General features: G+C 40.7%; 1 protein-coding gene across 1 annotated transcript in view; it reads left to right on the top strand.

Annotated features, from left to right (window-relative positions):
- Nucleotides 1-39: 39 nt before the first annotated feature.
- The window catches only part of MAOB (monoamine oxidase B), a 132977-nt gene continuing 110806 nt past the window's right edge, over nucleotides 40-22210 (top strand). Inside the window, exon 1 of the mRNA XM_058292115.2 lies at nucleotides 40-270. Within this exon, the coding sequence (XP_058148098.1) occupies nucleotides 225-270 (46 nt within the window). The 5' untranslated portion in view covers nucleotides 40-224. The remainder of the gene's footprint in view (nucleotides 271-22210) is intronic.

Here is a 22210-nt window from a genome sequence, read left to right as displayed (position 1 = left end):
TGGCTGCCGGCAAGGGCCGGTTGGGGGCGGTGGCCGAGTTCTCCACCCAGCCTGCGTGTCGGCGGGCGGAGCTCCGCGCTCTGGCGCCTGGGGCGGGCAATACAGGGGCTCAGCTGAGGTTCTGGTGCGCGGGTGCAGCGCGCGGAGGGCAGGACGACCCGGGCCAAGGCCGAGGCGCAGACTAGATAGCGGGCACCTGGGAGGTCCGGAGAGGGGCGAGCGCCATGACCAGCAAATGCGACGTGGTCGTTGTGGGGGGCGGCATCTCAGGTCAGTAGCGGTGCACGCCAGTGCTCCCTTCCATCTCCCGCGCTCGGACTAGCGGCTGCCTGGGAAAGGGCGCGAGCCGAAAGGGCGAAGGCTGCGCGCGGGAGCCCTCAGAGTCTCTGTTCACGCGCGGGGATCTAGCGGGTCTTGAGCGCCGCCGGGCACTGAACCCTTCCTTGGGGGGAAGGATTTGGTGCGCCTCCTAGATAGAAGCCGAAAGCTGGAAGTCTGCTCCAAGTCTGGGGCCAGACTTTGAACTTCTCCTTTTGGAAGACTGCCAAACTGACGCTTACTGGAATCTTTGCAGAGGGGAAAGGGGGCGGAGAAGTGGGAGTTCCTACTGGAGAGGAGATCGCAAATGTCAGTCCTTTGCTCTAACTTGACTTTATACTCTGCACTCTTGCTTGGAGCAGGCCTGTAGCAGAAGGTATTTTTATTCTGGCACCAGGAAAACGACCTTGAACAGCTCCAGGGACAGAAAGAAGGATTGGTCGATTGATTGCCAAGGACCTTCCTGACCCTCATTTTCGGCTCTACCCATGACCGGAAGGCTGCACAGCGCCTTCTTGGCAGATAACCTCTTCCCCTTCTTTTCTTCCACCAATGGGCAGTGTTTCCAAGCCGCCTAGCAGGGCTGGTGTGGACAAACTCAACTCTCTGTTCTGGTCCATATTTGGCAAACAGAGATGGGGGGCTGTGTGGACAGCAGGGGTTCCCAAAGACAGGAGCCAGAAGGAAGGATGAGACGAGTTGGGAGATAGCTAGGAGCATTAGGCAGATCCTAAGGGGGTGGAGTCAGTGGGAATAAACAATGCTTCCAGAATAGCCTAACAGACCCCTGGGGACGCTTTGGCGGAACTCCCAGTATCTCCTAGTGTTTGGGCAGTAATTAGGTAGTTAGGGCACCTCCAAACACCAGGGATGTGTTGCATAGGAATTTCCCTTACCAGATTTGGAGTAGCCACTTTAGACTTCAGGAGTAGGGATGGATCCTACTGCCTGTGAGAAAGACAATGGAGAGGTGTTCTAACTCTCCTGTGCCAGGTGAAGAAACCAAAACTTTGGATGTGCAGCTGACCCTGTTCTTTGCTGATCCTTCCACTCCAGGCTTCCTTGCCTTTAAGTCAGATCTTGGGCTACAGTGGGGGAGAGTCCACTTCTGTCAGACTGCCCTCTTGAGTTCACTCATGCTATGTTCTGTGCCAGTGCTGCAGGTACATAGATGCAAAGGCACAACCTCTGAGCTCCAGGAGGATCCCTACAGGGTTTCTGTAGGAGCTGCCAACTCAAGGCAACCCTGCTGGCCAGATCTTTATATATACAATTAGGAAAATATTTCTAACACAGAACAGATAAGCGTGGGCTTTGAAACAAGTGGCATGCTCTGGATGGCCAAGGATGTATAGATTCTGTTTTCTTTCAACATTTTTTGACATCTTCTCTCCTAGAGGAACTGGGATTTAAAAGCATGCCTGCTTATGTGTCTTAGAAAATATTACTAAGTGCCTCTTTGTGCTGCCTTGCACATCACCCCATCATACAGAGGCTGAAGATTCTTTCTTCAGGCGCCCAAAGTCTTTTTTTTTACACAGAGTATGCAAGTGGGTTCAGATGATTCTATTTCCCCCCTTTAGTTTGCCCTCTGTGGTTCATATTCCAGTCCTTCAAGATCAAACATTAGACTCATGCAGGAGGGGCAGATAAGGGTTTTGCTATTTTTACAGAGCAGCAGTAAACCTGAATACGCCTAAATGCTGACCAAAAACAAGGCACTGCTGAATAGATCTGCCTTTTCTCAAGAATATGGAATAAGCATTGCTCTAAGAACCTAGAAAGCAGGGTTCCAACTTTAGCCTAACTTAATTGCTTTATCTCCTACATGGGAATAACATCAACTAGTCATGGATTATCGGGTCTTCATGATGAGCAAGTGAAAGGTATGTGTGCTATAGTTTTGCAAAGTCTGAAATAGGACACAAGATTTCACAAGAGTTTTCCTCATTTATGCAAACAATAGCCATCAGAGTAGGCAGTGGTAGGGAATGGAAAAATGGATCACATTGTTCTTGCCCTGGAAAAATTGTCAAACTAGACTGGGAGATGGTATACCCAAGCAAAGAAAAATACAAGGTAGAAAGTGGTACATGCCACAAGAGGGGTCCACTCATCAATTCATTATTCATTCCTTCAATGCACATTTACTGGCTGTCCCACATCTTATTTTAAAGGTAATAAAAGATGAATTATATTGGGTCATTGTTCTTGCAATGCTCACCAGCCAATTATTTGAACATTTAATACTGATTGTTTATGATAGCTGCTTCTGTAGCACATGTACAATTTTGTAGGGAAGATGATGGGAGAAAATGTCAAATTCTACCTGAGGAAATCTGGGAAGACTTCACAAAGGAGGTGACATTTGAACTTGGAGTCTATGAAATCACCAGGAGACTAGATGAGAAAATGCTTTAAGCTAAGGAACAGCTTATGTGAAGTCACAAATATGTGAAAGAGTATGGTGGCTTGTTTGGAAAGAACTTCAGTGTGAAGGGTTGGGGGCACTAATGGGAAACAAAGCTAGAAAGATCTAGTGTGATGAATCGTGGGGGCCTTGTACATCATTCCCAAAAGGTTTGTCCCTCTCTGTGGTCAATGAGTGTCCCCTGACAATTTTTCATTCACAGAATGACATGTGTCTAGTGACTGGGAATCTGATCAAGGTGTTAGCAAATATAGGGATGGGAAGAGGAGGAAGAACAGGTTTTGGAGAAAGATGGTATATCTAGAGTTGGAAATATTGGGAGGACACCCAGGGAAAGAAATCTAGCATTTGGAAATGTGGGGAAGAAGTTGTGGTTACATATGTGTGAGAGAGAAGTTTTAGTGGAAACCACTGAAGTAGATGAAATGACCAAACCCAAGAGTTTAGAGAGACAAGGCCAAGTTTGGGTCTGTGTGGGCTGCTTACACTAGCCCCCACTCTGGGGAGATGGACAATATTTCAATAATCCTCCATAGTTTCTTCAGAGAGATGTGGAAAATAAGAAACTGAAAAACACTTAGCTCAGAACATAGCTCAGATGTCACCAAAGCAGCCTTTTCTATTCCCCCCACATTGGATTAGATGCCTCCGTTCCTTTCCATGAGTTTTAAATTATTCACTTACTAATATCTCAATATCTTCCCCTCATGCACATGCTATTGGGGAGATGTCTCTTTTTCTCCCCATAGAATCCCAGCCACCAGACTCTGCCTGGAATGATTAGTGCCCAATAAATGTGTTGCATTAATAGACTTTAACTTTGCACCAACAAAGTAGCAATTTAGTGGATATGAAATTCAGATCCATTTGTTACCAGCCCTTTTGCATTTCCTACCAAATCCCATTGAGAATGGGAAAAGTGGTAAAATCAGAATTTCAGAATTAGTAGGTGACCAACAAAATGATTTATTTTTACAGGTCTCTGAATTTGCCTCTGGTTTTCAAAACTTTGTTAATTATTAAACTTGAAAGATTCTGGCAATTCGCTTATAATTTTTAAAGCTATCAGCAAATTTTAATCACCTCCTTTGGGATATACAGAGATGTACTGGGAATATAGCTGGTTAATATGTAACTTTCTTTTTTTGCTGTTTGAAAACATGTCAAGACAATTATAAAATAGCTTTTTAAAAATGTGTATGGTATGTAAATGCATACCTGCTTAAGTCTTTTTCACGTCAGGAACAGGGCATCTCTGGAGTCTGGTCAGAGCAACAGGCAACTCCCACATGGAAATCGAAAGTAGCACGTTGCTTCATCCATAAAGCTTTGTTTTAGTGTTTGGTTTGGTGGACCCATGGAAACTATCTTTTGCAGTTCTGCAATGACTCTTGCTCTGTCCCCAAATAACAGCTAAAAAAAGGGAAACTGGAAGCAGAAAGGAGAAAGTTTTTGCCATACTGAGACAAGAGGTTCAGCCATCTGAGCAAGGCTGAACTCTCTGAAAGAATTGGAGCCAGCCTTCTGACTTGTAACTAACACCTGGCAGGTGATTTGGGTGGTTAGGACAAGAAACCTGTCTCAGGCTGGCAGATCTGGCCTAGGCAAGGAGCGTCAGAGGCGACCCACAAGAGATCATGAGTTAAGGGATGTAGTGGACAGATGTTGCCCCTGTGTTAATGACGAAACCTCCTCCTCACCTTAGATGAAAAAAGATGAACTTTTAAGGGTTCTTAGAACCTACACGAATGTTCTAAAAAAATTACAATGTGGATATCCTTGAAAATTCGTGTATCCCAGCTAAGGAGAGGGTATAGAGAGACAGTCCAGAAATGTTAAAGACCGTATACTTTGTCAGACAGACTGGTTATGAATCCCAACTCCTACACTTACCTTAAAAGAGTTATATAATCCCCCTGTCCTTCAGCTACTTCATTTTAAAAATAAGCCTCATAATGTCTTCCTGGGGGGATTGTTGTGATGACTAGAAATAATGCATATGATGGGCAGTGCATGGTGGTCATTATGGCTTCAGCTTTTAGTTACCTTACTCTGCCTTTTGGAAAATTGTCCCTTGTTTGGTCTTTAAGGTTTTTGAATCTATGGGTGCAGAAACAGGCATTTATGTGTAATCCTGTCTTTCTTTTCACTAACCACTAATTATTCGTGATATGAGGTAGGGGCTTTCCTCGTTCCAGCCTCATCGTGCCCCACCTCAACCTTTTATTTTCCCCTAGTGAGCAACGTTCAGGTCTCAGGCTCAATGCAGGCTCTGGGACCTACTGTGCTCCTCATAGGAAAATCCTTGGAAGCACCAGACTTGTATTTTAGCATCTCCCCAGACTAGCTGTTACTGCATCTCTAATCTGGCTCTCATTCCAGCCACCTAACTCCTGTCTTAATTATAATGAAAAGAGCATTATTGAGTGTTGTCTATGTGCTGGACAAGGTGTCAGGAGCTTGACTTTTCAGAGCAGCTCTTAGGGTTGCAAAATGACAAAGTCCTGTGCCTTTGCTTCATTCTAGTATATGGAGCATATTCATGGACCATGTGAGCAGGTTTAATTTCTAGGCTCTTTTCTATTCTCAGAGGTCACTAGGAAGATTTAAAACTTCGCTTAGTTTTAACAATGGCATCAATTTCCTTCTCCTCTAGCTGGGTGCAGAGGACAAGTCTCCCTGTTGTACAGTGAAAGTGGTAGAGCATAGAGGAAAAAAACATGGCAGCTACCCTGTTTCACTACTAACTAGCTGTGTCACCTTGAGTTTCCCATGCCTTAGTTTGCTCATCAGGAAAATGGGATTAATAATAATATCTGCTTCATAAGGTGGTTGAGAATATTAAAAGAGAAAAATCATGGAAAGTGCTTGGAATGGGGCTTGGTGTCTGGCAAGCACACAATAGACATTACAGATTATTGTTAATCAGGCTGACAAAATTGTTACTAACCACTAGTGGGTCTGAAAAGCCAAGGTGCCAGCTTGTCAGAATTTGGGTTGAGGAACTGATTTGTGGCTGTGCAGGTGCATGCATGAATATACACACGCAAACACACACAGTCATACACAGAGACACATAGGTTCACTGAGACACATGCATAGACATACTTACAGATACACAGACACACAGGCACACTCACAGAATTTTATTCTGTAAGAGAGATGCTGCTACAAGTCCTACTTTTTTGGCTTGTATTCTAATTACCAACACAAAAGACATAAGCAAGCCCCCAGCTAAAATTTTTTTTAAGTTTAAACTGTAATTATTTTTAATATATATTTAAGAGATTAATATATCAGAAATTTTAAAGCAAAATGCATTTCTGTATGAATATTTCTAAGCTATGTGGTACATAGCAGGCATTTGGTTAATATTAGAATTGCCTCACTTTTAAACTCCATTTAACTTTCATATCCCTGTTTGATTTCTTCTACTCTTGATGAAAATGTCTTACAGGAGAAGCTAGTTCTAGTCGCGCAACCTTTGCTCATTATTGGTGCATCCATTTCCTCTGCAGCAATAACTTAGAATAAACCTTGATATCATTTGTCCACACTCACATGGCTGCAAAGACACACACACTTTGAGAGGATTTCAGTAAAGTGTTTACCTTATGCAACAGAAATATATGTAATTAAAATTTGCTTTAAAATACTACAGCTTATAACTGAAGAAATCCACTGTTTTAATGATTCCTACACTTTTGTCAATAAATGTAGAGGTGATGGGAAGCGGATTTGGCTCAACTGATAGAGCGTCTGCCTACCACATGGGAGGTCCAGGGTTCAGACCCAGGGCCTCCTGACCTGTGTGATGAGCTGGCCCATGTGCAGTGCTGATGCATGTAAGAAGTGCCCTGCTATGCAGGGGTGTCCCCCGTGTAGGAGAGCCCCACGTGCAAGGAGTGCGCCCTGTAAGGAGAGCCGCCCAGCACGAAAAAGTGCAGCCTGCCCAGGAATGGCGCCGCACACACGGAGAGCTGTCGCAGCAAGATGACACAACAAAATGAGACACAAATTCCGGGTGCCGCTGACAAGAATATAAGTGGACACAGAAGAACACACAGAAATGGACACAGAGAGCATACAGCTGAGGAGGGGGGTGGCGGGGAAGGGGAGAGGAGGAAAAAAAGGATAACACAACAAAAAGAGATACAGATTTCTGGTGCTGTTGACAAGAATACAAGTGGATACAGAAGAACACACAGAGCAGACAGTGGGGTGGTGGGGAAAGGGAGAGAAATAAATACAAAATAAGTCTTTAAAAAAAAAATAAATGTAGAGGTGACCGTTGGATGAAATTTATCCTATGAGCTTGAAGAAGAAAATTTAGTTTCTAACTTATTTCTCCAACATTTTGGATGTCAGTTGCGTTTCCATGTTCCACTGACATAGTATAATCCATATATGTTGTTTCAGTGTCAAGTTCTATTTCTCTAGATATCAGTAATGGCAATTAGTATGTTATACTAAATTCCGATATATTGATATATTGATATATTTGATGGATGGCTGTTGAATTAAGACTGCTACAATTTAAATAACATTTAAGGTGAATGAATATTAAATTATTGCACGTGGCAAGAGCACAGTTAATGGCAGATGTCAGTCAGCACCTGGAACAAATGAAATGTGTACAGTTCCATATAACTCTGTGTAAGAATTACCACTAATTTTAGTCTCATTTGTTGGATTTGACAGACAATATGCTTATGGTCTTAGAATGCCCTGTGTTCATCTCTATTACTGCATTTACCGTATTTTAATTAAATTACTGGTTTTTAATTTGTGAGCATCCACCTGACCATAGGCTGTTCAAAAGCAGGGACTTTATATGATTTAACTCCCTATGTCCAATGTCTAGCAAAGTACCCAGCACACTCTAATGATAAAGAAATTGATTTAAACTTTGGAATCCCTGCATCAGGGTCATGGGTGTTCCCAGACTTTGGACCAAGAGAAAGTAAGCCCCTCAATTCTGCTGATGGCCTCCTCCTCAACAACATTTATCAGAATTGCACAACGTTGCACAACCTCAATTCTATTTGCTGTCCTCCAGTTTAAATAATCCTCCCTTTTCATGACAACCTCAAACATTTTTAATGATTCTTTTATACTGAATTTAGAATCCTGACCTCATCTTTTGGAACTGGAGCTCCTTTTTATTTGTATGACCCCCCACTGAGTTTGTCTTAGATTGTGTTTTTATAGTTAGGTATCTTTAATTATATGTCACTATTTTCATGTTATTTTCCAGGTTTATATTTTAAAGCAAAAAGCTCTGTGGAGGTAAAATACATTTGTTATCCAAAAGGGCATTGTTCTTAGATAACTTAGGATAAAGTAGAAGATTAATAACCTAGTTAATTAATAAGGAAAATTCCCTGAAACCTTTTTAAGAAAAACTGCCAGTGATATAAATGAATGATGCAATTGCATTCTTCCTTGGTGATTTTCTAGTTTGGGAGATTTTTTTTTGAAGAGGAGGGAATATAAATTTTTTAAAAATATGACTTATACAAATGTACACATCTATTGTAAAAATCTGTAAACTACAAAAAAAATCCATAATTGCACTGCGCATAAAACTAACCACTGTTAGTGTACTACTTCTATTTTCTTTTCACAAGCCAGATATTGGATTTACCATAATCATGGTAACCCTTTTAAATTAAATAATAATGAGTAAATAATATGTTATACATGTTTAACCATGTCTTAAATGTTTTCTTTCATATAATCTTGATAACTTCAAATTTTACATCATGTGAGCATATTATATTGAAGCAGTACCCTATTGCTGCACAATTCTGATTACATGCAAAATTCTGATTACTTCTTTAGGAAATTTTTAGAAATAAATGTTGGGCATCTTTTTTTTTTTTTTAAGAGGTACTGAGGATTGAACCCAGGACCTTGTACGTGGGAAGCAAGTGCTCAACCACCGAGCTATATCTGCTCCCCAATAAAGTTGTTTTTTTCATTTGTTTGTGTGGTTTTTGTTTTTGTTTTTGTTTTTAGGAGGTACTGGGGTTTGAACCTGGGACCTTGTACATGGGAAGCAGGTGCTCAACCACTTGAGCTACATCCGCTTCCCATGGGTGTCCTTTTTTTTTTCACTCTTGTGTAAAGCTGCTTTATTAATTTTTCCTTCTTTACTTTTTAAAAATGTTACATTAAAAAAATATGAGGTCCCAATATACTCCCACCCCCCTCACCCCACTCCTCCCACATCAGCAACCTCTTTCATCATCATGGGATATTCATTGCATTTGGTGAATACATTTTGGAGCACTGCTGCACCACATGGATAGTGGTTTACATTGTAGTTTACACTCTCCCCAGTCCACCCAGTGGGCCATGGCAGAACATACAAAGTCCATCATCTGTCCCTGCAGTACCACCCAGGACAACTCCAAGTCCTGAAAATGTCCCCACACATATCTCTTCTTTCCTTTCCCTACCCTCAGCAGCTACCATGGCCACTTGCTCCACATCAGTGCTACAATTTCTTCCATTACTAATCATAGTAGTTCCATAGTAGAATATCAGTAAGTCCACTCTAATCCATACTCTATTCCTCCAGCCTGTGGACCTGGAATGGTTTTGTCCACTCCCCCTCTATATCAAGAGGGAGTTTAGATTCCACATGGATGATGGATGCAATTCTCCTGCTTGCAGTTATAGGCACTCTTGGCTACCTGGTGTGGGGGTTGACCTTCTTCACCTCCCTATTAGCTGACCACGGTAAGTCCAATAGACCAGATGTTAGGAGTTGCAAGCCTGCTGAGGCTCAGGGCCTGGCTGTCACATGGACAGTCCAGAGATTCAGATCTCGTGAGTATATACCAACCCCAGCACCATGGGCATCCTTTTAAGGCATTTGATAATTATTGCAAAATTGTCAAAAAAACCCTAGGAAAATTTTGCCAATTTACTATGGTAGAATTTTCATAATGGACTTCTTGGGCACTTCCACAGGAAACCAACGTTTCTCGCTCTCCAGCACAGTGGTGAAAATCATGATACTTCATTAGTTCATAACTGTAATTTAATGAAGTTGCAGGTCCTAGAAATTACAAGTACCTTTAGTTTTGTAAAATTTTAATAATGGCAGATAAATTTTGCCCTCTGTGAGGTGCGAACAAACCAGTTTTTCTGTTTATATTTTATGCTTATCATTATTAACTCAAGACAAATACTTATTACAGTACTTTTAAATTTATTGGATGCTGCTTATTCTGTGCTTTTAGAAATTTGGCATCATTAATTAGATAATTCTGTTGTTTTTTCAGTGCAGAAAAGAAAAAGCAGTCACCCTGTAACCAACTATTTTCTATGGTTATATTTTTTTACCCATCTAGATAAGACATGAACATAGCCTTTCTCCACTGCCTATTGTAACAGCTGATCAAACAGCTGTTTCATGTCTTACATTTTAATTTCCTCTCTAGTTTGCATTCACATCCTCTGATGGTGTTTAGTTTATTTAGGAGACCTGAAAGATACAGTTGAGTGTTTCAGAATAGTCCTTTAATACTATGCCAGTTAGCTGAAATCAAATAGCCATTATTAAGCACTGATGGTAAGGACACAAAAAAGCATGCTCTAAAATGAGTTATCCTCATCTCATCAAATGTGTTTTCCTACATTGTTGTTCCTGCAGGGAGAAAAATGTGTTTGTTCATTTTTCAATTAAACCTTTATTGAGTTCCCTATTTACCCAGTATTGGGCTAAATGGGAGAATATACAGATGGGCAATACATGTGCCCATCTTTAAGGAGTACAACAAACAAAAGGAGGCAGACACGTCCAGGGAGATTATCTGAGGGTGATGGATGCCGAAAAAGACATGTTCATTTGGTTTAGATGAGACAGAGAGAATGTCAGCTTCACCTCAGGGTTCCAGAGGACCTGAAGGAAGGTTTGGTGATGGAATTTATTGGAGAGATAATCAGCCAATTCAAATATTACTCCTAAAAATATTGCTTTAAGTGGTTGAAACTCAAATCTATGATCTAACATACATAGGGTGTTGAAATTTCAGTTTCACTCTTTTTACCGTTTGCCCTAAAAAGGCAGTGGTGTAGTAGATACTGTGGTGAATTGCCCCATGGCCCTTGGGGACCAAGTCAGTCATTCCCCCAACTGCTGAGTGTTGGCTGCTATGGGCTCACAGCTGAGTCCTTCTCTGAAAATTGTCCTTGACTGAGCTGACTCATTTAACTTCTTCTTCTGCACAATTACTTTCTGCACTTATTGAACCCCAATAAAGCTTCTGTATGAAATCTGTCTGAGTCTTTTTGCTCTGCAAACTAATCTAGACAGCCAATGATTGAACAGTAGTTTTGTTATGCACTTCACAAGATATTGTTGTAACCACGAAGCTTCAATCTTATTAAGAACTGTAAGAAATAGAGACCATTTGAAAGACTTGAACTTTTTAAGGATGTAAAAAGCCAAAAAGGCTTGGGAGGATGCTGAGCCTCATCCTTAGTTCTATGTAACCTCTCTTAGATGCCCTGAGAGCACCGAGAATGGATGATGACCCCTACACTGGCCCAGACAAGCTTCATGGAATCAAATTCACCTCTCACCATTCTTTGGGCTAATTTAAAGCTGAGACAAGTCCCCTATGATCTGAAAGTGCTACAAATACAGATTTCATTATTTATTGGAGAAATTTGTGGCCATGCAGCCAAGAGAGAAATTATGAGACAAACATTCTTGATGTGTGAAAGACTGATTGCAGAAGGATGGTGATTATTCATTTATCAGAGGCCACCATTTTGTATCCAGTCAGGATTTTTTATTCTTGGAAAAATAGTGCTGTTGGCATGCACCATTATTCTTCCCTTAATCCTACTACCATTTTGTACAGCCTCTTGTAGGATATCTCACAGGGAGTTGAAGATACTGAGAGCAATGGTAAAATCACCATGGAATGAATCTCAGGTGGATAAAAGAGAAAGTGAGGCTGTGAGGTACCTGGTTGGTAGTGATCAAGTGGAAAGGCTAATAGATTGAAGGTCTTTGTCTGGCTGAAGGACATTCATACTAGAGGAATTTGAGCAAGTGAACTAGAAAGATAGTTGGTTCTCTTTGTGATGAGATGTGCTGTAGGGTTTTGACAAGTAACCTTTTGCTTGTATTTTTGGAAATGACCATTGATGCTATTTTAACAAGGTGCAACATTTTCAGTCAGTATTTCCAGAGATATGATCCTCTGTGTGATTCAACAATTGATTTAAGAGCCAGAAAAAATATCCTTTTTATTATTAATCTTCTGTTGGTTTTACATTTGGACAGAGGAAACAACTGTCCATTTGGTCTAAGTTTAAGGATGAGTGGAATGTCCCTCTGCCTGCTTGAGAAGGGCAGGAATCCCATACTTTGGGACCTGAAGATTCTAAGTCAGGGGTTCTTAACCTTTTTTGTTCCATGTACCCCTTATTAAGTCCACACTATACTGTGAATTGTTTAATAAATATATCACTCCTGCACCAATATGTCCCCTCAAGAATAATGTTTCTTTTTTAAAATTTCAATTCAAATTCACTGATTCCTGGTTCAGAACCCCTGTTCTAAGTAGAAGTCTGTTAAAATTGCATGCACTTCACTAGGAAGGATAACCCCTCAACTTGTTCTTAAAGATGATTAGAAAGAAGAAGAAGAATGTATAATTTAGTGTTCAGTAAAGCCCAGTGGGGACAGCACTTTGTCCCATTCTGAAACCTAAGAGGAAAGGAGGAAGGAAAGGGAGAAAGGGAGAAAGAAGAGAGAGAGACAGAGAGACAGAGAGAGAGAGATAGAGAGAGAGAAAGAGAGAGAGACAGACAGAGATCCTGTCCTTCCCATGCCCAACCGAACCAAAGCTTATAAAGCTTATGATGCCGTTAGCACTCTGAGGCTTCTGTTATCTGACAGAAAATAAAAAGTACATTATCTGTGGAAATGTCTGTAAAAGGAAATTGTGGGCCAGTTTTTATCCTGTGATTCAGCCTCTTATATTTACTATCTACCCAAGATCTTGCCTGGAAACATGGCCCTTTATCTCCATCTGTCTGTGCTGGTCTTTCATTTAGAAAATACTGAGTGCCTTCTACATGCTAAGAGCTAGGGATGAACAATCAGGAAACAGTTCCAGCTTAACACACACAAGAAATGATATTAAATTACTTTCCTGTACCTATTTATTGATGGCTCCAACGCAAAAATGTACTTTTAAAATGAAAGAGCAGCCTCTTTGTACCTTTAAAGAGCTTACCTTTGGACAAAGTCAGAATGGATGCTAAGATAGCTTGGGTTTTGGTTTCCAAGGGCTCTTTTCTATGCTTACTTTTTTCGTTTTACTCAGAGGAGGTGAGATATTTCTGGCCATAGAAGAGGTAGTTGGAATATTACACATGATTTTTATGTAATCAGAAATCTGGGTGCACACAGGAGCAGCCAGGGTCTGAAAAGAAATCACATGATCGTAGTTGATACAAGACAAAACATCCAAAAGGGGCTGTGCTCTCCCTTTATCCCCTCATTCCTTTCTGAGTTCATGGGGTATGTATCCAAGGTGACAGTAAATTTTCCGTTGATAAATCAGTCTATTAGTCAATAATATTGAGCTTCCAGTGATTAGATTTGAGAAGTGGGGCAAAGTACAAAGAGGTTGAAGTAGCTTTAAGGTAAGGGAGACGATTTGTTTTGTATATGGAAGAAAAATCATTGGGTGCTTATGATTGCTTTATTTCTGGGTTTTTCCTTATGAGCAGAAAACTGTGAGAAGCTGATGAAAATGAGGAAGCATTTTTTTCTCCTACCGTGTTCTTTGAAAGATATATTTCGGTAAACAGATAACTTTTAAATCTAGCTTTTTCTTCACCATAATTCCTTTGAAAGGACTTCATAGGTTTAAAGATTGCTTGAGAAAAAAAATTCATAATCAATCTTTAAATTTAAAAGCATCAGTGAACTCTAAATTCCCAATGTGTGTATTATGATGTTCGAATATAATTTCTTAGGGAATATGGATTTTTTTGTTAAAAAAAGTATTAGTGCTTAGAATTTAAATCTGGTTTCAAATAATGCATTCTATATACATTTTAGCATCTTTTTCAATATTTTTCAAATAAGATGAAGACCTCAATGACTATGAAAAATGATGCTCTGTATACAGTTTTTAAAGTGAGAACTTATTGGATTTTGCTAATAAAATAATTACAACTATGTGTGAAGGAAAACCAAATACATCTTCAAAATATAGTAAAATAATATGTGCTCAATAGTTTTAAAAGACCTTGGTTACATATAATTCTTGTGCACATCATAAGAAAGGATATATTAGTTTTTTTCCTCAACAAATAAATCTTTCCTGAAAGGAGGTGTGTGCAGTATATTGGTTATTATAGTCCAAACACTAAATGGAAGATCAGAAAGAGATAAAGAGTAGAAATGCAGGTTTAGAGCTTGTATTTATCTCACACTGTTATTTGGCCAGTTCAGTATTGTTTTCTATATATTTGACGTCTAGATATTGTGGTACAATGCATTATAGGGGTGTTTTGCCCCATCCTACTTGCTTCCCCTTAAGAATTGCCTATTTCAGTATACGGGACCACCTTCCTCCCAGCGTTCAAGCCAAAGCATTTGTAGCAGACATTGTAGGTGTCCCATCCATGTCTCCCTGGTACTCATTCTCAGATATATGGGCTTCCAGCTGCTACAAACGTTTGCTTAAGGGCCTTTTTCTGGCCACTGGAGTCTCTCTTGAGTCATGCCCAGAGAAGGCCACGAGTGGAGGTAAGGCCGATGCCCTCCAGGAGCAGCCCTCACCCGTGATTGACATAATTTGATGGATAGGTAACCCAATTACCCTGCCCCTTGGGACAGACATCTCTAAATCATGTGCTCTATACTGTCTCCCAGAGGTGTCCTGTGTGGGATTGAGCCCCAGTTGCTCACAGTGGTAACCCGCTTGATACTGCTTTCTTTATTCACTGCTTTCCCTCCCTTGTTTCACCTTCCCAGACCCTTACTAGGGGCTTCCTGAGATTATGTTCCAAATAAACTACTTGACTCAACTCCTTGTTTCAGGGTCTGATTTTGGTCCAACACAAACAAAGGCAAAATTATTCTAGATACTTTCTTCATTTATTATTCCTGAAGCCCTGCTAGTTCCATTTTTCAAAATATGCTTTGGGGGAAGCGGATTTGGCTCAATGGATGGAGCATCTGCCTACCACATAGGAGGTCCAAGATTCAAACCCAGGGCCTCCTGACCCATGTGGTGAAGCTGACCCACGCACAGTGCTGATACGGAAGGAGTGCCTTGCCATACAGGGGTATCCCCTGCATAGGGGAGCCCCACGTGCAAGAAGTGCCCCCCGTAAGGAGAGCCATTCTGTGCGAAAAAAGTGTAGTCTGCCCAGGAGTGGAGCTGCACACATGAACAGCTGGCACAGCATGATGATGCAACAGAAAGAGACACAGATTCCTGGTGCCTCTGACAAGAATACAAGTAGACACAGAAGAACATACAGCGAATGGACACAGAGAACAGACAACTGGGGGGAGGGCACAGGGAAAGGGTAGAGAAATGAATAAAAATAAATCTTTAAAAAATATATGTATACAGACATTGGGACCAGATGTGGCTCAAGTGGTTGAGCACCTGCTTCCCATATGGGAGGTTCTGGTTTTGGTTCCTTGTGCCTCCTTTTTTTTTTTTTGAAAGCACAGATTTATTTCTTTTTTTGTCTTTATTTTTTTGAATATTACATTAAAAAATGAGGTCCCCATATACCCCCCACTCCCCTCACCCCACTCCTCCCCCATAACAACAATCTCCTCCATCATCATGAGACATTCATTGCATTTGGTGAATACATCTCTGAGCACCACTGCACCTCATGGTCAATGGTCCACACCATAGCCCACACTCTCCCACAGTCCACCCAGTGGGCCATGGGAGGACATACAATGTCCCGGTGCCTCCTAAAAACAAAAAAACAATAGCAAACAAATGAAAAAAAAACAACTCAGGGATGCCAATGTGACTCAGTGGTTGAGTGCTGGCTTCCCACATACAAGGTCCTGGGTTCAATCCCTGGCTCCAGTACCTCAAAATATGTGTGTGTGTGTGTGTGTATGTACACACATACACATACATGAAACTTGTCCACCTCACTATCTCCACTGCCCCTTCCTGGTTAGGGTTCCTTACCTAGACCACTGTAGTTCCAAGAGTTTGCTCATTTACATCTCATCATTCAGTCCAGCACTTCTCTGATCCATTCGTTAAGTGAAGCAAAAACAACTTTGTTTTTCATTGGAAAAGTATTCAAATTTAATGTTTTTAAGTTATGCAACATATTCATTGTCAGAAATGATCCAAAGAAAATTGTGCAAAGAAAAAGCTCATTATTTCTCAGCCTTCACCCCCTCCCAACCCTCCTGAGGTGACCTGTGTTAAAAAGCCTGGTCCATATCTTTCCACACTTTAATCCTTACGGGGCATTTTTTCTAAAATGTAAACCTAATAAGGTTACTCTTCACCTTAAAACCCTTCAGTGGCCAACCATTACCCCCAGGATGAAGTCCAAATTGGAAATCATGGCCCAGACATACCACAGGGCCTGACCTCTAATGACCTCACAAGCCTCACCTCCTGCCAGATTCTTCCTTCCACCCTGCAGCCATATTGTCCTACTTTCATGGCTTCAAATCATCTACCAAATCCTCTGCCCTTTGTAATGATCTTCTTGCACTCTTTCCTTCTATCCCCCACTTATGTCTCTCTTTTTTTTTACACTTTTTTAATTAATGTTAATAGATCACAAAGAACATTACATTAAAAAACATAAAAAACATAAGTTGCCATATACCCCACTCCCCACCTCCCCACCCCATCATTTCTTTAAGTTATAATTTTTGAAGATATATACATCACAAAAAAAGTTACATTAAAATATATAAGAGGTTCCTGTATATCCCCCATCCCCCCACCCCACTCCTCCCATACCAACAACCTCCTCCATCATTGTGGCACACTCATCACACTCGATGAACACATTTTGGAGCACTGCTGCACCACATAGATAACAGTTTACCCTGTAGTTCACACTCTCTCCCAGTACATTTAGTGGGTTATGGCAGGATATATAAAGTCCAGCATCTGACCCTGCAATATCATTTGGGACAACTCAAAGTCCCAAAAATGCCCCCACATCACATTTCTTCTTCCCTCTCCCTGCCCTCAGCAACTACTCTGGACACTTTCTCCACCTCAGTGCTACAATTTCTTTTATTACTAGTCACAATAGTTTTATAGTAGAATATCAGTAAGTCCACTCTAATCCATATTTTATTACTCCATTCTGTGGACCCTGGGATGGTGATGTCCACTCCACCTCTAGATCAAGAGGGGGCTTAGATTCCACGTGGATGATGGATGCAATTCCTCTGCTTACAGCTGTTGGCACTTTTGATTCCCTGGTGTGGTGGTTGAGCATCTTCGCCTCCCTGTTAGGTGACCTGGGTAATTCCAATGAACCAGAGAGTAGGAGTCACAATTCTGATGAGGCTCAGGGCCCAGTTGGTACATGGGCAGTCCAGAGATTCAAGTCCCCTGAGTATACACCATCCTTAGCGCCAAACACAGGTTCAGTATCTACTTTGGTTCTCTCTATGATCCTGCTGAAGTGTGTGTAAGCGTGACCCTCTGATGCCCTCCCGACTCTTTTTGAAAGACTCCTAACCACATAAACTCATTTCTCTTTGCCATTTCCCCCTTTACTCAAGGTCAAAAAGCTGTTTTTAACTTTTGATCCAACATGTAGGCTGAGATATTCTGCTGGTCGGAGTTGACCCTTTTATTCAAGGTCTCTTTCTAGTTGCATCACCGGTTAGTGATTGGCACCAGGGAGGCTCATCCCTGGGAGTCATCTCCCGCACTGGGGGGAATGTAATGCATTTACATGCTGAGTTTGGCTTAGAGAGTGGCCATATTTGAGCAACATGGAGGCTCTCAGGAGGTAACTCTTAGGCACCCTGCAGTTCTAGGCCTAGTTTATATTTCAGACCCACAGGCTCATAAGCATAGTCATCAGTATCAAGGACTCATTATTGGACAACCTTTCCTTGTGGTCTTTGCCATTGCACTTGGGGGATTATTGTTGTTCCATTGGGAAATGTGACAGAGCTCCCCTGGGTAGGAATTCAGCACTCCCGTAGTTGACGTTTGTAACTGTAACTACTGTAAAAACATATCAGAACATTTTTGTGTTCCCTATATATGTGCCCTGGAGAAATGCCCCCACTCATGTACCCTCCATCAATAACACCCCACACCAGTGTACCTCCCCTGCATAGTTGAACCTCTCTGTGGTCTGAAGCTTCTTTAAAAATGAAGACCAATATAGTGCCAAATTCAAATACGAAATTGAAATATAGTGATGGGTTTAAAGTTTAGAAATAGAATGCATAATAATTTAGAAATACTAAAATAAAGTAAAAATAAATTGGTGTATTAATAAAATAAAAAGTATTATAAAGCTTTTTTTCAAACATTTTGCCTTTCATCATTGTAATATATGTTGCCCTGTATGTACAGTGGCAAGGCACTTTCTTTCATTTCTTCCTCAGTGTCTACATTCTTTTTTTTTCTAATTTTTAAATTTTGTCTTTGAAAAAGTTTTAGATCACAGTAATTTCATACTCAGTATACCCCTACATTGTATATACATCCAACATACATACATCCCATACATCCAACATCAAACCCTTTTCCCCTTTCCCCAGCAATGATCTTTTTTACATGTTCATGTTATATTTGCTGCAGTTGATGTACAGATTTTGAAACATAGCTATCAAATATGGTTCCATTTTGGTTTACATTATGGTTTATAGTTTAGACTACAAATTTCTAAATTTTTACCTTCCTTATGTTTTACATTATGGTTTACATTTTAGTCTACATACTTTTATACACTTTTGGTGTAAGTTAACATGTCCTATATTCATCATTGCATGATCTTGTGGAGCACTTGCATATCCCCCCAGTTGCCCTGCTTCCATCTATTCTATATACTTATATAACTCTTGATCAGCCTTCAGAATTTATCTGAAAGCCTTGTATCAACTGCATTGCACCCCCAGTTCTACCTTCCCACAGCACTTTCCTTCTATCCCTGCTATAAGCTCCAGGAGGTCAGGGCCTATGTCTGTCTTCTTCACTATCCAGTGCAATTCCTGGTACGTAGTAGGCTCATGATAAATATTGATTAATATGGCATCTTTCTTTTTAGAAATAAATTTGCAACTTTGACCTTTGAATTGCATTTGAATGCTTCTTTGTTGTCACTGTGTTCTGAATTACTTTAAAACAGTTGCTATGATGGATGAAAGAGTGCCTTTGATTCACAGTTCTTTTGAAACAACCTAGTTGGATAGGAAAATTACATTTATAATGAAGGGCGTGTCCTTATTCTTCCTGAGTCTTCTTGTCCCATTTTCAACATCCATGTCCTCAGTGGTTATTTGATTGCAGCTCTCACTCTAATCCACTTTAAAATGGGTCACAATGCCTGTTCTGCATTTCCACAACCTCTAGAACTCTGAAAATTGAAAGCATCCCCTGGAGCAGCATACTCAATTGCCAGCAAATCCTACCAGTGTGTCTGGTTTGTGACTTGTCATATGTCGTTTGTAGACATAATACATGTAATCACAGGGTGGCTTTCCCACTTCTCATTAGGGTTATTACATAAAATATGCACATATTGTGTCTCTCTAAAATCTGAAAAATTCTAAATTCTGAAACACACTTGATCTCAAGGGTTTCAGATCGGTAAGATCATTGAAAATCATAAACTAGGAGAATGACATAAATCAGAAAATATAAAACCTAAAGTGAGATGGCTATATACTACTCTGTTTCATCATTTGGTTTTTGCTTGTTGCTTGGTGGGTTTTCACTATCACATGTGACTCATTGTTCTCAGAAAGAACCTGTATATTCTCACTTAATTTTTTAGCAAAAATGTAATATGTAGTAGTCCCAACAAAATTTCCCAGTTTTACGCTTTAATTACTTTAATGGCAGCTCCTCCATGGTATACACTTTTCTATCCATCTGTGTAGGGCCATCATTCAAACTGAGCCCCACAGGCCACAAGGGGTTGCCTGCTCACCAGTACTTGACTGACACTAGAATCCTGCACTTGCTAATCTCTGCCAGCCTCAGCGACCCTGATCTGCTCCTGAAACATTTAATGCCAAGCCCGTGGGCTATATGTGTTGCAGTGGCCCACTGCACAATGCTACCATGGAGGCTGCTGCTTCTATACCTGTAGGACTGAGGCCTCTGAATCCTTTGGTCTGAGCCAGTGACTCTAGACACTTCTGTTCCCAAAGTCACCACTTGTCCCTTGTAGCCTAGTCTGCAAGTAAAGTCCCTTGAAGGATGTCTGCAGTCATTACAGTGAGCAAGTGAAACTTGGCAACATATATAAACACAAATCAACCAAATCTAATTCTACATCTGTCTCTCTGTGCTGAATAAACATGTAAGTCCAGAAAATTTATTTTAATGACTTCATCAATTATCAAACAATCGTTTCAGATCTTTCTAGTGGGCAAGATACAAATATTATTTGAGAAAAGAGGAAACACTAGCACACATCTTGGTTTGGGTTCTCCCAGAAGCAAACCTTGAGACAAGCAAGTGACTGCAGGTAGCTTATTTGGGAGGTGACCCCAGGGAATTCCAGTAGGGGAGTGGAGATTTGAGGCAGGGCAGGCAAGGAAGGCAATACAGGATCGTTTTGGAGTCTGTTTTCATGGAGAGTGTCTGGAGTTCAGTCCTGCTGGGGAACTTGGGGAGAGCACATAGGATCCTCCTCAGAGATTTCCCCCCTGAGATGTGAAGGAGCTGGGCTATTTAATGCGCTGAGTGGTGCTAGTAGCCAGAAGAAAGTCCTCAGGCAGAGTCCAGTCTTTATTGCTCAAGTAAGCAATATTTGCATGTAGAAATGAAAGAGGAGGGAATATGGGTGGGATATCAGCAATGCCTGCTACAGCATCTTTCATTGAAACCTCTAAATAACTAAAAAGTAATAATGAGGGGAGCAGATGTAGCTTAAATGGTTGAGCACCTGCTTCCCAGATACGAGGTCCCGGGTTCGATCTCTAGTATTTCCTAAAAACAAATAGAAAAACCAATTCCATTGAGGAGCAATGTATTATATAGCTCAGTGGTTGAGTGCCTGCTTCCCATATATGAGGTCCTGGGTTCAATCCCTGAAAATAATAATGATAATAACAGCAAACCTGATTAAGTTCTAAAATTTAATCTTAGGTTTTTAAAAACAACATCTTTACTGGGCTAAAATTCATATACCATATAACTCATTTAAAGTGTACAATTCAGTGTTTCACTTTTAGCATATTCATAGGGTTGTGCAATCTTCACCTAAATGCAATTTTAGAACAGTTTTGTCCCCTTCAATGGAAACCCCACACCCATTAGCAGTCACTCTCCATTCCTCAACACTACCAATCCCCAGGCCCTGGCAACCACTAATCTACATTCTCTCTATATATATGTTTGCCTTTTCTGGACATTTCATATAAATGGAATCATGCAACATCTGATCCTTTGTGACTGCCTTCTTTCACTTAGCATAATATTTTCAAGGCTCATTCATATTCCATTGTATGGATATACCACATTTTGTTTATTTATTCATCAGTTAGTGGGCATTTTGGTTGTGTCTACCTTTCAGCTATTGTGTATTGTGCTGCTGTGAACATTTGTGTACAAGTATCTGTTTGAATATACGTTTTCAATTCTTTTGGGTATATACACAGGAGTGGAATTGCTAGGTCATATGTTCATTCTTTGTTTAACTTTTTGCAGGTCATCTTTTTAAGATTTAAAAATATGATCTGTAAAGATTTACTGAATGCCACTTAGTGGGAGTGTACCTAGAAAGTCATTTTTATATATTGCTTCTTGAAAAGAGGGGAAGTTGATTGTATTAGTCAAGGATACTGGAAGAAGATAGCAGGGCCTTTAATTATAGTAAAGGCACATGACTAGAGGAGCCTGTCCCCCCCTGTGCTTTTCCCAGATGGTTGGTACTGGAAGAGTTCTTTTGGGCAGAAACCTTAAACTGCTCAGTTTTTCAGGCAAGATGCTGTCTCGAGACTGGTCTGGTTTCTGGTGTTACTTAGTTTTCCAAAGGCTAAAATAGAGACACAATCAGGAGGCATCCATGTACCATGCCAAATAACACCAATCCCACCCTTTAAAAGCTGACTCAGGACATCTTGAATTCGTTGTACTAATAAACCTCCTTTATGTATGTAGTTAGGCCCAAAGTCCAAATAAGGTATCATCTTTGCAGGAATAAACCCATGTATCAAAGTGCCATTTATCAATTTGTTTTAGTTTCCTAGGATGCTCA

The sequence above is a fragment of the Dasypus novemcinctus genome, chromosome X (genome assembly GCF_030445035.2).
Source record: "Dasypus novemcinctus isolate mDasNov1 chromosome X, mDasNov1.1.hap2, whole genome shotgun sequence".
Taxonomy (NCBI): domain Eukaryota; kingdom Metazoa; phylum Chordata; class Mammalia; order Cingulata; family Dasypodidae; genus Dasypus; species Dasypus novemcinctus.
The sequence above is the reverse complement of the archived record's forward strand: the minus strand, read 5'-3'. Positions and strand labels throughout refer to the sequence as shown.